Source organism: Marmota marmota, unplaced genomic scaffold (assembly GCF_001458135.2).
Source record: "Marmota marmota marmota unplaced genomic scaffold, marMar, whole genome shotgun sequence".
Taxonomy (NCBI): domain Eukaryota; kingdom Metazoa; phylum Chordata; class Mammalia; order Rodentia; family Sciuridae; genus Marmota; species Marmota marmota.
The window spans coordinates 19,266,202-19,281,201 of NW_025999869.1; the positions used below are offsets into that span (position 1 = coordinate 19,266,202).

A 15,000-nucleotide genomic window follows, 5' to 3' on the forward strand; every position below is an offset into this window, starting at 1 on the left:
GACTCTCATTTTTAGCACAGACAGTTTCTTCCTATTAGATCACATAACTGGTAGGCTCAATGGCTGGAGAGTATCTTGCCAGGCCAAAGGCAAAAAGTCTTTGAAGCATGTTGATGGTAGAGGGCTATTTCCAATTCTTCCAAAATGCAGACTCCCTAATGGTGGGTCACATCAGGTTCTACAGTGGTAGGCTAAGGGCTGAGAAAGTCTGTGTTGGGGAGGGTCTCTGGGGGGACCGTAGCTGGCAATGAGAAGTGATAAGCCACCTTGAGTGTGCTGCTTCATGTACCATGCCCACATTAACAAGTGAGAAACTGAATAACACTGGAGTTGAAGGGATGAAGCATTGGTTTTGGAATAGTTATTTGCTATGGCTGATGAAAGAAGAATAGGAGAGACATAGAGATGGTGGGTGTCCATTGAGAGAACATACAGATGAAGCCCATCACACCGCAGTGGTAGGTTCCAAAATCTTTAGGCTTGTCAATTATTAATGTAACCCCTATCAGAGAAGATTGGATGGAAGTAGGGGACAAGAGAATAAGCCATAAATGACACACACTGAATCATGCACCCAGGAGTGTGGCTGCTGGAGACCCGGAAGCCAATTGCTCCAAGACTGATATTTGGCGTCTCCAAGAAAGCTATGTGCCAGTGACTCCCACTTGCAACCAAAATTTTAGGCAGCCTGGGCTTCTCTCCAAGAAACTTGTCACTTCTCCAGTCTTGCTTTGCTCCAGCTTTGTAGTTGCAATCATGGGTGTATTGATTCTGGTCATTGGAATACTTCTGTCTTAGCTAGGGAGAAGATCAGCCTTTTGGGATTAGAAATTGGTCTCTGGGATCTTAAGGTCCCCTGATATTATTATCAACTTAATCCATCTCCCTATTCCCTTTAAAATAATTCAGCCCTGGGCATCTTTCTTTCTAAAGATGACAGAACATTATTTGGCCAGACACTAAAACAACTCTATTAACATTAAAAAAGAAAATCTCTGCATCAGCATGGCCCTAAACTTCATAGTTGATCTCCCAAACCAAGAACAGGACACGCTATGGAAAGCTCCATTGCATGCGGGCTTTGAAGAGGCTTCCTCTTCCCAAACTCTTCCACCACCTGTCTTTTGCACTTAGCTTGCATAGCATCAACCCTCCCATCAGAGGCTCTGCAGAGAAAGAGAGTCTACTCCACAAGGGGGTTCCTGCTGAGATGTCAAGCAAAGGAAAAGTGAGAATCATGGGTGATATCTCCCTGGCTGTTAGCTCTTCCCAAGGCTTGACTTGGTTCGGGAAGCCAATTTCCCATTAGCTTTTGAGCCTGAGCATGGCAGAAGAACAACTCAGGGCTGAAGGTGACTCTCTGAAGAAAGATACCATTACTATCTATGGCCTTCCGAATGACTCTTGCACATTAAAGAAACCTTTTCCTGAGCAGAAGTCATTTTACGAGTCCTCCTCCATCTGCACATCTGCCCTTGCCCTCTCCACCACCCTCCTTCTGAATTGCTTTTCACATGTGATCTTGACTAGGTCAGTGCTTAGGTCTCTGGGGAAGGCAGCCCACTTCTCCAAGGTCAGTCTTCATCCAAGGCTCAGGGCCAAGGAGTGGAGGGTACTGCGGAGAGCCCCCCATGGGGAATTCGTTTGAAGTTTGCTTTATTCCTTTTCTTGCTTGTAAGGTGGAACAAATCTTGAATCTCCAATCTGGAAACTGAAGAGGGAGAAGAAGGGAGTTGGGAATGAGAAGAAAGAAGAAGGAAGGGGCCTAACAGAACCTGCAGACCATGGATTAATTAATAAGAAAAAAATGGCACACACTAAGACACATTAACAACAGAATTAAAAGAAAAACAGTCTGGTTTCTTCATTAGTATTCCAGTAATTCCATTTTCAGAGACATAGGCTTCGTTAGACAGGTTTACTCGTCCCATTATTGCAGTACAGTGTTATTTTTCATCCTCACTGAGCAAACATAAAGGGCTGAAAGAAGATCGAAAAAGGAAAAGGGTCAGCAAAATGGGTTGTGAATTCTTCAGGAAAATCGGTCGAATCGTCCTCCTCGTGGTTGCGGTGGTTGGTTGGCGGTGGTGTTTCATTTTGTTGTCATTTTTTTTTTTTGGCACTGAAGGGTTTGGGATGGGGCCAGGGGAGCCTGAGCCTGCTCCCCAAGGGGTTTTTGTCTGCTCCTGTTATAATCCTGTGGCTCCCAAGGGCATCCCTGAACTGTGGCTCATGCAGGGAATGGATTGCATGGACTTGGGGAAGTCGTGGCTGACCACCCGGCCATTCTCTCCGCTGCCACTGCCGCTGGCTCCTGCCCCACTGTTTCGGGGGAGGGTCGATGTCCGTATGGCTTCGTTGATGGATTGCTGTGGGATCAAACAGAAACCCTTTTCAGGAGGACCGGGGGTTCTTCCCCAGGTCCTTGGCAATGGTTGGTAAGGGGAATGAGTCAATCGGGACCTAAAATAGAATCCCAGCTCTCCTCCCCATCCAGCTGCTCTCCTGTTCATAACGCTAAGCTTCCCATCAACTCACACACCTGGTGTGTGGCTGGCTCTGGGCAGTTCTCTTCCCCCTCCTTGTGCATTGGGTTTAATGTTTAATGAAGTGGGTTAGACCAGGCGAGCTCTAAGTTCCTTTCTGGTTCTTACATTCTGTGATTCTTAAAGGTGGAGTATTTCCACGGTATTATCCATGATGGTAAATACAGCATCACAACCAACTCGAAAATCTCCCGGGAATGATGTTTAAGAAATCTGGATTCTAGGTCTGGTTCTGACAAAAATTCATCTATCAGTTGTATGACCTTGTGCACATCTCTTTACTACTTTTTCAGACCTTTAAATCTCCATGTCTATAAAATATGATTACCTAGGCATATTACAGACTTTTCTTTTTTTTTTTTTCGATAATGGTGCTACCACATAAAAAATGGTTTGAAATGTTAAAAGAAACTGAGGATGTATCATTGTTGGGTTCAAATGAAAAACTACCTGATTTTTTTTTTACAGAAAAAAAAATAATACCATCCTATTTCTAGCAGTATGTGCGAAGGGAATGTAGGATTTGTTTGAATAAGACAGCATGAAAAATGTAACTGGAAAGGGGTGTGTGCTGAAGAAAATGAGAGCGCATTTCCAAGATCATTATCTGTGCTCAGCTCCTTCCCATTCACATGTGTCACCTGAATGTCTAGATTGACACATCAGACCAGTGCTACTAACCTTGTGATTTGTAGCATTTTGGAATTCTAGATTTGGAAAGGACTGAAAGGATCTCCCCAGATTCAGATGTGTTAAGTGGGCTGTTCAAGCCCACAAACTAAGTCTAGAATCATAGCCTATTAGATCAAAGATTTCCTTTGGAATTCCTTTGAAGAAAGAAACGATGGCATGAAAGTCAAAACTTTCTTCATGTCTACCACTAACTTCCCATTAAGAGACAATCATAGAATGTATAAAGTGGGGTTTGATTTCTTGGTAGAAATTAAAATAAAGGCGAAGAGCTGTCTCTGGGTTGAGAGGTTTCTTTGTCTAAGACCAACCCCACCCACTCTTCAAGGCTTATTTTGTTCCTGTCTGCCTCCTAAGCCTTCCGACTGCAGGGCTTGGCCCCTCTGATGTTATGGTCACATGCTCTACATTCTTTTGTAATGATTCTGCTTCAGGCAGGTAAGATTTGTCTTTTTTTAAGACAAGAAGACAAACCTCACCAGAGCAGGCCAAAGACCTTATCGTCTGGACCCCAGCTACCTGTTAGAGGGACTACCATGAAGTTAGACGTTTAATAGGAAATATTCTTGAATTCGTCTAAGAAAAGTCAACAACCTAGGATCCTTTTAAAAATGTCTATGGCTTTCTCCCTTGCCATGATTCCAGAGAAATCAGTCAATCTTCTGGGGTCAGAAAGAGATATAACGGGCAATTTTGACCTATTTTTTTCCCCCTGCCATTCTGTTATTACTGAAAATTCTAACAATGTTTTAAAATGTTCTTTCTTTTTTAAATTCATGATTCAGACAGATTTACCCCATGTGATACTCCACCCACACTGGTTCTGTCTCCTCCTCAAACCCTGGGACTTGATTTATTTACATTCTCCTTTGGCAGTCCTCCATGGCAGAGGAAGTGTCATTTGCATCGCATTCAAAGGCCAGATAAACACCACTGTGATGCTACACAGGGAAATGTGAACTGAAAACATGAAGAATTAATAGTTCCTTATTCTCACCAAAAAAAAAAAAAATGTTGAAAAAAACTAACTTTTTTGGGGGAGGGTATATGGGTAGAAAACATGGAACTTTCTATAGCTTAGCTTGGAATGTTTATTCTTCATAATTTTTCTCTGCCACATTCCTTTAATTAAAAAAAAGGTTTAAAATTCCCTCAGATGACCTTCGATTTTGTCTTCACAATGCTCACACATTCCCATAATATTTAATTAGAAGTTGGTAGAACTTCATGAATTTATCTTAAAGGACAAGATTAATGGCATTGGGAAGATGAGCATTTCTCAGAGGTCAGTGACTTTGTATACCTGTTACAGATGGGACCCACCATCTTACTGGCTTCTCTTCTAGTAAATGAGTATACTGGAATCTCAGGAGAAGAGATGAAAAGAGTGAATGGAAATGGAAAGCAATGCTGAAAATCAAGTAGAACACTAGTTCTCAAACTTCATAGCACATTGGAGTCTCTAGGGTATTTGGTGGGGAAAACCCTGATGCTTGAATCCTACCCCAAGAGATGACCACTTAATAGGTATGGTGTGCAGTCTGCCCATCTGGAGTTTTGAAAGCTCCTGGCTGATTCTAAAATGCAAGCAAGGTTGAACTGATCTGGTTTCTCCCATTCACTGACTTATGCATACGACCAACTTGTTGAAGTAACAGTTATCTGACCCGGTAAAAAAGTAGATGATCTTCTAAATGTGGTTCTTCCTACTCCTTATAGCTAAGCTCCCATTAGCTGAAGTAATTCCTGCCCTTGACCTTGAGAAATGATATCCTTTGTTCTCCCTCTTCGATACACCAGCCATTCTTAAAGCTCATCCTTATGTTGCTTTAAAACGGACACTTAGGGAGAAAAAGGTGAGTGAGAAATCCAACTTCAAAGCCCCCAAGTTGGCTTTTCAGAGACATATTTCTCTAGCAGCAATCATAGCCTCTCATTCATTTGTATTGTTAAGAAAAATCTTCCCAGCCTCAGCATGTCAGAGAATATCCTAATAAAGACTCAAACCTCAGTAATGACCTCACCCAGGCACATATGCAAAGAACTAGAGTGACCACCTGCAGCAGAGGATGCTCCCCCTCTGTTATCTAGTCTCTCAGCTGCTCATTAATTCAAGGAAAATGTGTAAGCCTTCAATTGCTGTTGCTTAAACACGTCCCATGTTAGCACAGCCACATATAATTTTGAAAGGTCAGCAGCTCTCCTGGGGGGTAGGAGAGGCTGGGGATCATTTTCCTTTGGGAGCAAGGTGGTGAATAGGAAGGAATCTGATTATTCTGGATATACATCAGCTGAAGATGAAGAGGCCAGTCCATTTTTCCTGGCGGAGGAGAAGGGCAGGGGATCTGAGACTTCACTCAAAACAGAATGTGTGTGAAGTTGTTTATTTTTGGCTACTCTAGGACAAATCAAATTATTCTAAATATTTGGTCTGCCTGAAGTCTCCCTCTTGAGTCCCCATCTTTCCCATGCCACCCATTCCTTCAGTCTTTCTGGGTGCCAATCTCTCTGGCCTTCTTTACATTTCTGGGCAATAGTTTTAGTGCTTGGGTCTCGGACCCTAGTCATCCTCTGCTAGAAGCTCTCTTCTCCTGGTTCCTTCCTCTCATGCTTCAGGTCTGTTAAGCATTGCTTTCTCAGGGAAGCTATGCTGCCTTTCCTGTTCCCATTCTCCTGTCAGTCTAGAGCTCAGCTCTGTACTTGACAACACGGAGCGTATTTCTCAGTAATACTCATCGAACAGGTAAATGTTTGTTTACTTTCTGTCTTTCTCACCAACCTCCCAGCTTCCTGAGAAGAGAGGCTGTGCTTGATGTGTTCCTGAACATATCCTCCGTGTGGAGCATTGTTTAATGTATAGCAGTGCTCGGGATGTCTTTGTGAAAGGAGCGCCGGTGACATGTGCATGTTTGGCTTCTCAACACTTCAAAAGAGGAGTGAGTCTCAAGAATGCTCAGCAAGGGATATGGACCATGGTTCACCTTGACAGCTAGATCAGAGATATCTAAGGGTGGTCATACGTCTTATTTGTCTTTGTGGCTGGTGCTATGGCTGCAGTGAAGAGTGGATGGAGCTTCAAAAATTAAGGGTTGGGTTGATGAATAAAGACAGCATCTCTTCTGCAGTTGGAAGATAAAAAATCCCATTCAGAGCTCCAGTGAGTTGTGCAGAAGCCATGCCGACCCATGGAATTAATTAAAGAGACTATGATGGAAAAATGTTGAATTAATGTTTCCAAGAGTTCCTGAGATTGAACATCTTGGTTGTAAAAGGAAGGGTGAGTGACATCATATTTTGTGAGCACAAACAGATGGGGCCAAAATGACCTTGGATGGTGTTTTCGTGCTTCCTGGGCTGGGTAACTTAGGTGGTAGCATTTATTTAACCTAAGAGTGGCTTGCTCCCATACTTTGCTCTTCCTTCAAGAGGTTTTTCTCCTCTGGATACAATTCCACATTAATTTTTACCAATACTTACTCTAAGTGGGTGGAATGTACAAAAAGAATCAGACAGACCCTCTTAACTTAAGGAACTCATAGTCTCTATAGCTCAAAGCACCTAGCACATGAAATTAGGGGCAATAAAAGGAAAGTTTTAAAGAAGATGTTATTGCCCACTAATAATGATGATTATCATAAATGCTAGTAATCATTGTTATTATTGTTATTTATTGAGGGCTTACTCTGGCTTAGGCATTTTGCCAAGCCCTTTGACTCCATTATTTCTCATAATTCTCATAATTCTATGAGGTGTATACTACCACTGTCTTCATTTTATAAAAAAACTGAGGATCGGAGAGTTACTAAAACTTGAGCAAGATGCCACAGTTAAGAAATGAAGCAGATGGATTGATGCCCAACACTCAGCCTCCTGAGCTTGCTCTCCAGACCACCATATTGCACAGTGTCCCAGGGGTCAATGAGAAGGGACTCCTATTGGTTTGTGTTGGGCCAGCTCTGGGTTTCTGGTTCAGTTCTGGTCCATGGGGAAGGTTTTGGGGATGGTAAATGTTGTAGCTCACCTAACTCTTAACCTGTCTCCTTCTTTGCCATTGGAGCAGGCTTTGCAAAGTAGAGCCTTTAGGCTTGTATTTTGGATGGAATCGGCAAAGAAGGCTTTGTTTGGGTTTTGCTGTGTTTAGCCTAGCTCCTTAGAGGTTAATGCTGGACTTAGGGTCGGAAGTCAATGATTTTGCTGTGGTTTCCTTTTCTGAGAGCACCTGGGAAAGGGTGAGCTGGTCAAAGGCAGGACCGAGGTGTGCTTAGGTCCTTGGGCCACAAACAATCATGCTTCTATCCCTTGATTGATCCTTGTTATTACATATCCAGGAAGTTACCCTTTTAAGTGGGCCCTATGGGACAGGTTGGAGGATCAGCCTGCATAAAGGCACATGAGAAACACACACTGGGTGGCTGGGGCATGCAGGTTGTGAGCATAGCTGATTGCCTGCAAGGCGGGCAGGAGGTGTGCTGAGATGTGCTAAGGCAATATCGCCATGCCAGGACAGAAGGTCTGATTGCCAGGACAGAAGGTCCTCTTTCTCTATCCCCACCCCCTGAATACAGAATTTATAAATGGGAATTTACAGAAATGTCTTCTCCAAGGGTATCCCTGGAAAGGACAGATGTCCTCATGCAGAGACAGGATGAACAGGAGGCTATCACACAGGTGATCCATTAGTGTGTACTCAACTTGGGAAAGTGAACTTCTTAGACACATTCAGGAAAGCAAATCCTACCTTGGATCTTGGATCATGTTGTCGAGGTAACAACCTAGGCCAACATACTACCGCTCCAATGTGGTCCTGAGTGACTGTACTTCTCTTGCCTTCTCTGTCTGAATTTCTCCTTAATTTCTCCTCTCTCCAGAAACCTTATCCAATTTCTCCTTCCTTTGAATTCCTACAGAACTTCCTAGCTACACCATAGGTTGCCTTGTGGTGGAGCAATGTTTCTGTATTCCTTCTTTGTTGAAGTTCAAAGGTGCTGAAGATCTCAGATTACACTTTAGTCCTCTGTTCCTCAGGACTCTTTGCTCACGGAATGGGTCATATGATTGATTAACTACCATAAATATTTTCTTACTGAGGCTAAATGATGAAATATGAGGGGCTATGAAGGTCATTTAATCCAAACCCCCTTTGAATGTTCAAATCAATATCCTTAACCAGAATTCTTCACCCTCTACTGTATACCTTCAATGATAGGAAGCTTGTTCCTTTTTTGGATTGTCCTTCTCACTTTTGAGTAATTTTCTTTTAGAAAGGTAGATTCTGTACAATGTATTAACATCTGTGTTCAATCACTTATACTCATTACTTTTATTGTTTATTTTGGATCGCCATAGAACTAGCCTGGTTTCTTTCCCACCTGGAGAGTTTTCATGTTTTTATCAAGAGCTCTCAAATCCTCCACACTTCTTCCCTTCTCCAGTTGCCTGAAGCTGTATTTGATGCGGTTAGGGATCATTTAACTAATTTGCTTACCTTTCTCTGTTCACGATCCTCCTGGCCAGTATCTATCTCACAATGTGGAGGCTAAGACCCCGTTTACCAAGCATGGCAAGAGCAGCACAGAGCAGAGGGTAGACATAATTTCCCCTATCTGGGGAACTAGCTTTTGCAGAGATCACTCTTATCTCTCACTCTGCCGACTGCCCACTCAGACCTCTATCTAACCTTGAACCTCATGGAACCATCTCTGTAGCATGCAGTTGCTATCCTGAGCCCTGTGTTTCCCTGACATACCCCATCTTCCTTTCTTTCTCGCGATTGCCTCTGTCTTGTCACCTCCTCCTGACAACTCTCTTCCCTTAGCTTAGGCTGACTTCAACTACCACTACTCCCCACCCTTTCTAGCAAGGACACTCTCAGGAAAACCAGCTGTATCACAGAACAGGTTAGGAAAAAGGCCTGGGAAGACGATGCCACCTTCATCCGCTTGGATTCACTACGGGATTTGTAGCAGAACTCGATTAAGGCAACCAGCATGGCTAGTCCAAGTCCTCCGATCAGGATGTAGAACACGCCCGCCACATTGCTGAGGCTCAGAGCGCTTGTCTTGTCCTAAGGAGAGGAGGAGGGGAGGAGGGGGAGGGGAGAAGAGATAAGTGAGTCAAGAGGCAAAGACCATCCAAGCAACAGCATATTTACACACATACACTCAACCCCGCACCCTCTTAACGTTCGTAATCGTTGGAAAAAGCTTATTGCCTGAGTGTTAAACATTCCCCAAGAGAAAAATGTGTGTGTATATATATTTAATAATTTCCCAAGCATTCCTGGTGATGTAAAATTTATGATTATATTTTCCCTTCTCCTCAATGCCTCTCTTAGGGTGGGAGATGCCACGAGAAATTCAGGGCATCTTCTTTCAAGATCTGAACACTTGAGCTTACCCCATTCTTTCCTTCCTTTTCAGTGTGGTCTCTACACCCATACCTTGTTGCTCAGCAACACACTGGAATTGCTCATGGCTTATGTCTCCATGCATTTTTTCTGAGAGTTGGTACTTAAAATGAACTTTCCCCTAGATGTGCATTTGATTTCAATTTAATAAGACAGTTATTGTAGTATAATAAAGACCCAGTGATGTATAACTTTAACTTGATGTTCCCAGTCCCAATTTAGGGGAAAAAACCTGGGGAGGGGAGACTGTTGCAGTAGTAGAGAGACACTGAGGCTAAATGAAAATGGTTCCATTAAATCCTAATAATTATGCTTAATTGGTGCCATTTTTTTTTTTTTTTTTTTTCTAAATAGGATCATCTCCGGGCTCTGTTCTGCAGCTGACTTTGTTCATGTAGGTTCACTGTGGAGCATGCAGCCACATGTTCACTCACCGTCCTCCCTCCCTTCGGTCGTAGATAATAGATGCTTATGAGATTTGAGGAACAGAACCGTGCAGTCTCTACCTCCCTCTCCCCAGCTGCCAGTTCCATCTCTCAACTCAGCTTTTTTTTTTTAAGCTTCCTCTTTGTGTGGGGGTGGGTTGCTAGAGATTGAACCCAGGGTGGTTTACCATTGAGCTACGTCCCATCCCCTTTTTAATTTTTTGAGACAGGGTCTCCCTAAGTTATTGAGGTTGGCCTCAAACTTGTGATCCTCCTGCCTCAGCCTCCTGAGTCNTTTTTTTTTTTTTTTTTTTGCTGGAGGTGTTTGCTAAAAAAACACCGTAGGCACTCCTAGGTGGCTGAATTTAAAAGTCCCTGTCGCCTGTGGGGAAAGATCTGACATTGGATTTGGGTGAACAGAGTCACAGCAAGGTGCTTAATTCCTAGAAGACAGAGGCCCAGTACTGTCATCCAATAGGAGGGGATAGAACTCAGAGGAAGTCCATTGGTCAGAGAGACCATCTCTGAGTCCTGTCATATACAGGCGGTTCAAAAGTGGGCAAATAAGAGACAACACTTTCCCAAGTGTTGAGAGGTGGGACCAACCAAATAAAACTGTTGGTCATGGTGGAGAGTAATGGCTCAGGCAGAGGGAGTCGCTATTCAAATTCTTGATACAGGCAAAAAAATATCTTTAAGTTTTGGAAGGATCCCCATCTCCAGATGTCTAACGCCTTTGTTTATACTGTTTGTTAATGTACAACAAGTGTCTCATTAAATTAAAATGAAATGCATGGCTCACTGGCACAAATACACATTGTCATTGTCTAGTTGGTGGCACTGAATAGGATGTGTGACTTTTATACCTCTCTGTGTGTTCCTTTTCAGGTGGGCTATAGGAGCCACACAAGGGGTAGACTGTGTGACCCTGGGATCTCCTCTGACATCTGCCTGTTAGGATCTGGGCATGTGGGTAGGAATTTCGTCTTTACCAAGTCTGCATCCTTTGCTGTAGTTCTACTTGGTGCATTGTACAGGATTCAGCACGGCTGAGTTTGGGGACTGTAGCTGGCAAATCGCAGCATGTCTTCCCACCCCAGAAGCAGCAGAGCTGTAGGATTATCTGAAGCACACCCCCTTGGTGGCTTCCTGTATCGCTAAAGCAGATGGTTCTTGAATATAGGTTACACTTGGCAAGGCATAGTCTGGCTTTGGAAGCAGTGGGAATAATTATTCAAAGGGGCAAAAATTCTTCCGCTCCAGGATAGTGGTCTGATAAGAGATATGTGCAAACTGATTTTGGTGCCTGGTGGTCTGATAAGAGATATGTGCAAACTGATTTTGGTGCCTGGTTTAAGAGTTGACTGAACAAGTAAATTTCCATTTCACATCATTTCCAGAGCACTCAGAATGTCTCCCTGTTTGTTGTTGAGGAGGTATGTCATTCTTCCTATGGAGAGTAACTCTTCCCAGTCCTTGGAAGACTTGTGGTTAAGAGAAATTCCTATAAAACTTTTCTATTTGGAGGGGGCCACAGGGAGAGAGGCATCTTAATGCATCATCTGCTCACATCTTAGCAAAGAGCGCTGTGCAGAGGGAGTGGATGGAGGAGGTGGTAGACGAGAAGGATGGAACCTTTACAAATGGATCAGCGGTTCAGTAGTTGAGGTGAAAAGTACTCCTTTGGTAATGAAAGCTATTTTCTTCCTAATAGTCTTTCCCAATTTCACCTAAGTTATGGTTGGCCATTAAAGATAAGGGAGTGGTAAACATCTTTTTTTGTTGTTGTTGTTGTTACTATCTTCCAAAGATCCTAAGAAGGTACCTGTCTTCCTGACTATAGAAGATGGAGTTTATACTTCCGGCATGTCTAGAAGGAAGTAGGGTCAGATATTCAAATGGAAGTGGGGGGAAGAGGCATGTTCTCTATAACTGTGCAAAGAGAAGGGTCCAATGACTGAACAACTCATCCTGCCTGGAGGTAGAGAGCATTGCTCACTTTGGAAGAAGGTCTCTGGTCCAGGGAGATGGTGATCTGTGTTGGGAGAGGTGGGGATTCAGGAGGACACAACCCAGACAAAGAGGCCAGCTGGAGAGTGTGGGAACTCTGGACCTCACAGGACACACAGTCACTGATCCTTATTTATGTTAACACAATTCTATGGCAGCAGGCAGTATGGAAGACTTCTGTATTGCAGGGATAACATAAGCCCCATTACCACCAATAGCAGATGGAACCCAACTCTCTGACGTGGCATCATTTAATAGGGTGTGGGGTGAAGGGCTGGTGTTGGTATAGTCTGAGTTTACATAGTTGAGGTGTTTACATTTACACAAGTTTTTATGATTCCTTCATGAGGGCCATTAGATTTTTGATAGTATCAAATTTAAAACTTTCTAAGGAGTCCAAGGTCTTCTGTTACTGACTCTCTTTGACTCACTCTGTTGGAAAACAATGGACCATCCTGAGGCAGGAGAAAAAGTCCTTTTTATTTGAGGACTAGAGCTCTGATTCCTTGTGGTCTTGAATATAAACAGTGATGCTCACACTTCATAGGCAAGTTGCAAGCTTCCCAGCTATGACCAGGGAAAGGGAAGAGACAGGACTTGACTCTTCCCAGTGTTCCTTTGGGGAACCCTCTTCTCTTTCCATCTTATAGCAGCTGCACTCCTCAAAAGCCTGGCAGCTTGTTGGTGGGAGTGAAAAAGTTACAACTTGTCTCTCGCCAAGAGCAGGGAAAGAGAGTGGCAGTACTAAGGAGAGTGACAGGTGAAAAGAAAGAGAAAAATCCCGTCTTTCAGAATCATTGGGCTTGTTGCTATGGTGATGAGGCCCCCTTCATCTGTTCTCCTTAACCTGTTGTCTTTGATTCACCACCTCCCTCATGTGGAAAGGAAAAAAAAAACAACATTGTTTTTCCATATTTCTCCTTGCTCTTCCCACATATTGGGGGATTGTCCCAGATTCCCTCTGTGTTTCTCAGCCAACATCTCTTCCAAGAATGTTCAAGATTTCCAAGACTCCACAGGCTCAAGTTTTCCAGAGGAGGACTGAGCCAGGCCTGAGCCAGAGAGGCTTAGAGTTTTCTTTAGAGCAGAAGTAGAAAGTTCTATGGAGAAGCCAAGGCTTTTGAATAGGAGCCCAGTCCCTCCCACTGGTGCTGCTCATCACCCACGGCTGGTGAACATGACTGAGGTTCAATGTCTCCAAATACTTCCAATCCTTCTTTTCCCTCTGGTAAGAGTATGAACTCCTACAAAGCAGAGGATGAAGCTTTGGTTCCTCTCTTCATTCCTCTGAAATGCCATGTGTTTTCTAATATGCCAACATTTGCAAGCCTTCTACATGCTGACTCTATAACCTTCCCTTTCAGGGTCATGCAAAAAAGTTCAGCTACCCTTCTATCCATTGGCTGTTCTGCTATCATAGCCTTTTTCCTGTGCTTTTCCAAACTGATCTTTTGGTCTAAGAATGATTTCCTGGAGTGGTTGACTATTTTCTGGAAAATGGAGGCTGATGAGTTGGCTAGACTCACTCTTTCGCTAAGACCAAAGTTGGGAAGCTACAGGTAGGAAGACCTTTCAAATAAGCAGATAGGTCATGGTGAGTTCCTCAAACGTGAACATATTTAGAGAAGAAGCTGACAAGGTCACGTAAGAGATTCAAGCATTGGACCCAGAATGGGAAAAGTGACCTTTGACACTCATCCTAGCCCCAAGAAATCTGAGGTATCTATGGAGTTCCTTGAGCGACTGGGTTCATGCCTTTAATAAATTCTCCCTAGAGACTTACCCCTTTCGGGGATGCAAAAAAGGAACTCATGTTAATTGGCAGCTTCTGCTGTTCCATTTCCAAACTAGGCCAGTTCCCTAGCCTGAATATTTTCCCCAAGAGCAACACAGGATGAGAATTGGCCCATTGTACTAATAATTGGCAAGGCAAATACTGTGCAAGCGATGGTTGTGGGGGCGGCTCTTCTCAGCAGTGTGTGCTCAGGGACCGGCTGCTGTACAATGCACCACAGAACATCCTGACTCAAAACAAAATCGCAACAGAGAACTCAAGGAGACAATGTGGGTTGTGGAGGGGAGTTCAAGTGCTAGCTAAAGCTGAAGTCTTTTCCAGAGTGGGAGTTTTTTTTTTTTTTTTTTTTCCAGAAACAGAGGCCTCAGTCTGAGGGCGATGTGGGTGTCCCCATAGGAAACTCTCAGTGTGAGTTGAGTGTCTGATTGAACTGTGCATTGGAGAGCACGGGGTCTTATGTGCCAGGAAAATCAAGTCTGCTGTCCTCAGAGGTGCTTCTGACTCATGTTCCAGAAGAAACAGTTTTAAAAAGGAAAATCTTGGTTTCTGTCTAGTCCCTTCTCCTAGGGTGGTGATGGGAAATTGAGGGACTTTGGGCAGGATCCAGCGTGTTTCAACACTCAGTCTCTGAGATGGATGACTGCTGTGTGTTGGACTCATTATCATGGAGCACACAACTCTTAGCAGATGCACCTTGAAGTCACTGGTTGATCGTAGGCTTTTGCCCACTCTACCTAACAGAGATCAAGAACCCTGAACGTGAGCAGATTCTAGCTGGAGACAACAGCCTCCACGGTTTTAGGGAGAAGAAATGATTTCTGCACCTCTTTGTCTCAGGGATTTTCCCCATCCATATCCTTCTACTTTGCCCTCCCTGGGTTCTCTTTAGTCTAGGAGCATTTAGTGAGAAGGGGAGGGAGCAAGCAGAGCAGAGTATCACTATATGAATTCCCAGGTCCTTCCAGGTGGCCACTGCTCTTTACCTGTGAGGAGGGTAAGGATGAGGGTTTGTACCCAGTCTGAGGACATGGTTGGGATTTGTAGTCCTTTGGTCCTCAGGCCTTGCTGAGGGTCAGGGTGAGAAGGTGAGTACATCCAGAGTGGATGGACTTACCTACCCTGCTGGTG

General features: G+C 43.8%; 1 protein-coding gene across 2 annotated transcripts in view; it reads right to left on the bottom strand.

Moving 5' to 3' along the window:
- Gria1 (glutamate ionotropic receptor AMPA type subunit 1) overlaps nt 1-15,000 on the bottom strand; it is a 302,305-nt gene that overhangs the window by 421 nt on the left and 286,884 nt on the right. For both annotated transcript variants that reach the window (XM_015492696.2, XM_015492695.2), the window contains exons 15-16: nt 9,166-9,300; nt 1-2,390 (exon numbers count right to left, since the gene is read on the bottom strand). The exon at nt 1-2,390 is cut by the window's left edge and continues 421 nt beyond it. In XM_015492696.2, the coding sequence (XP_015348182.1) occupies nt 2,190-2,390; nt 9,166-9,300 (336 nt within the window). In that variant the 3' untranslated portion in view covers nt 1-2,189. The remainder of the gene's footprint in view (nt 2,391-9,165; nt 9,301-15,000) is intronic.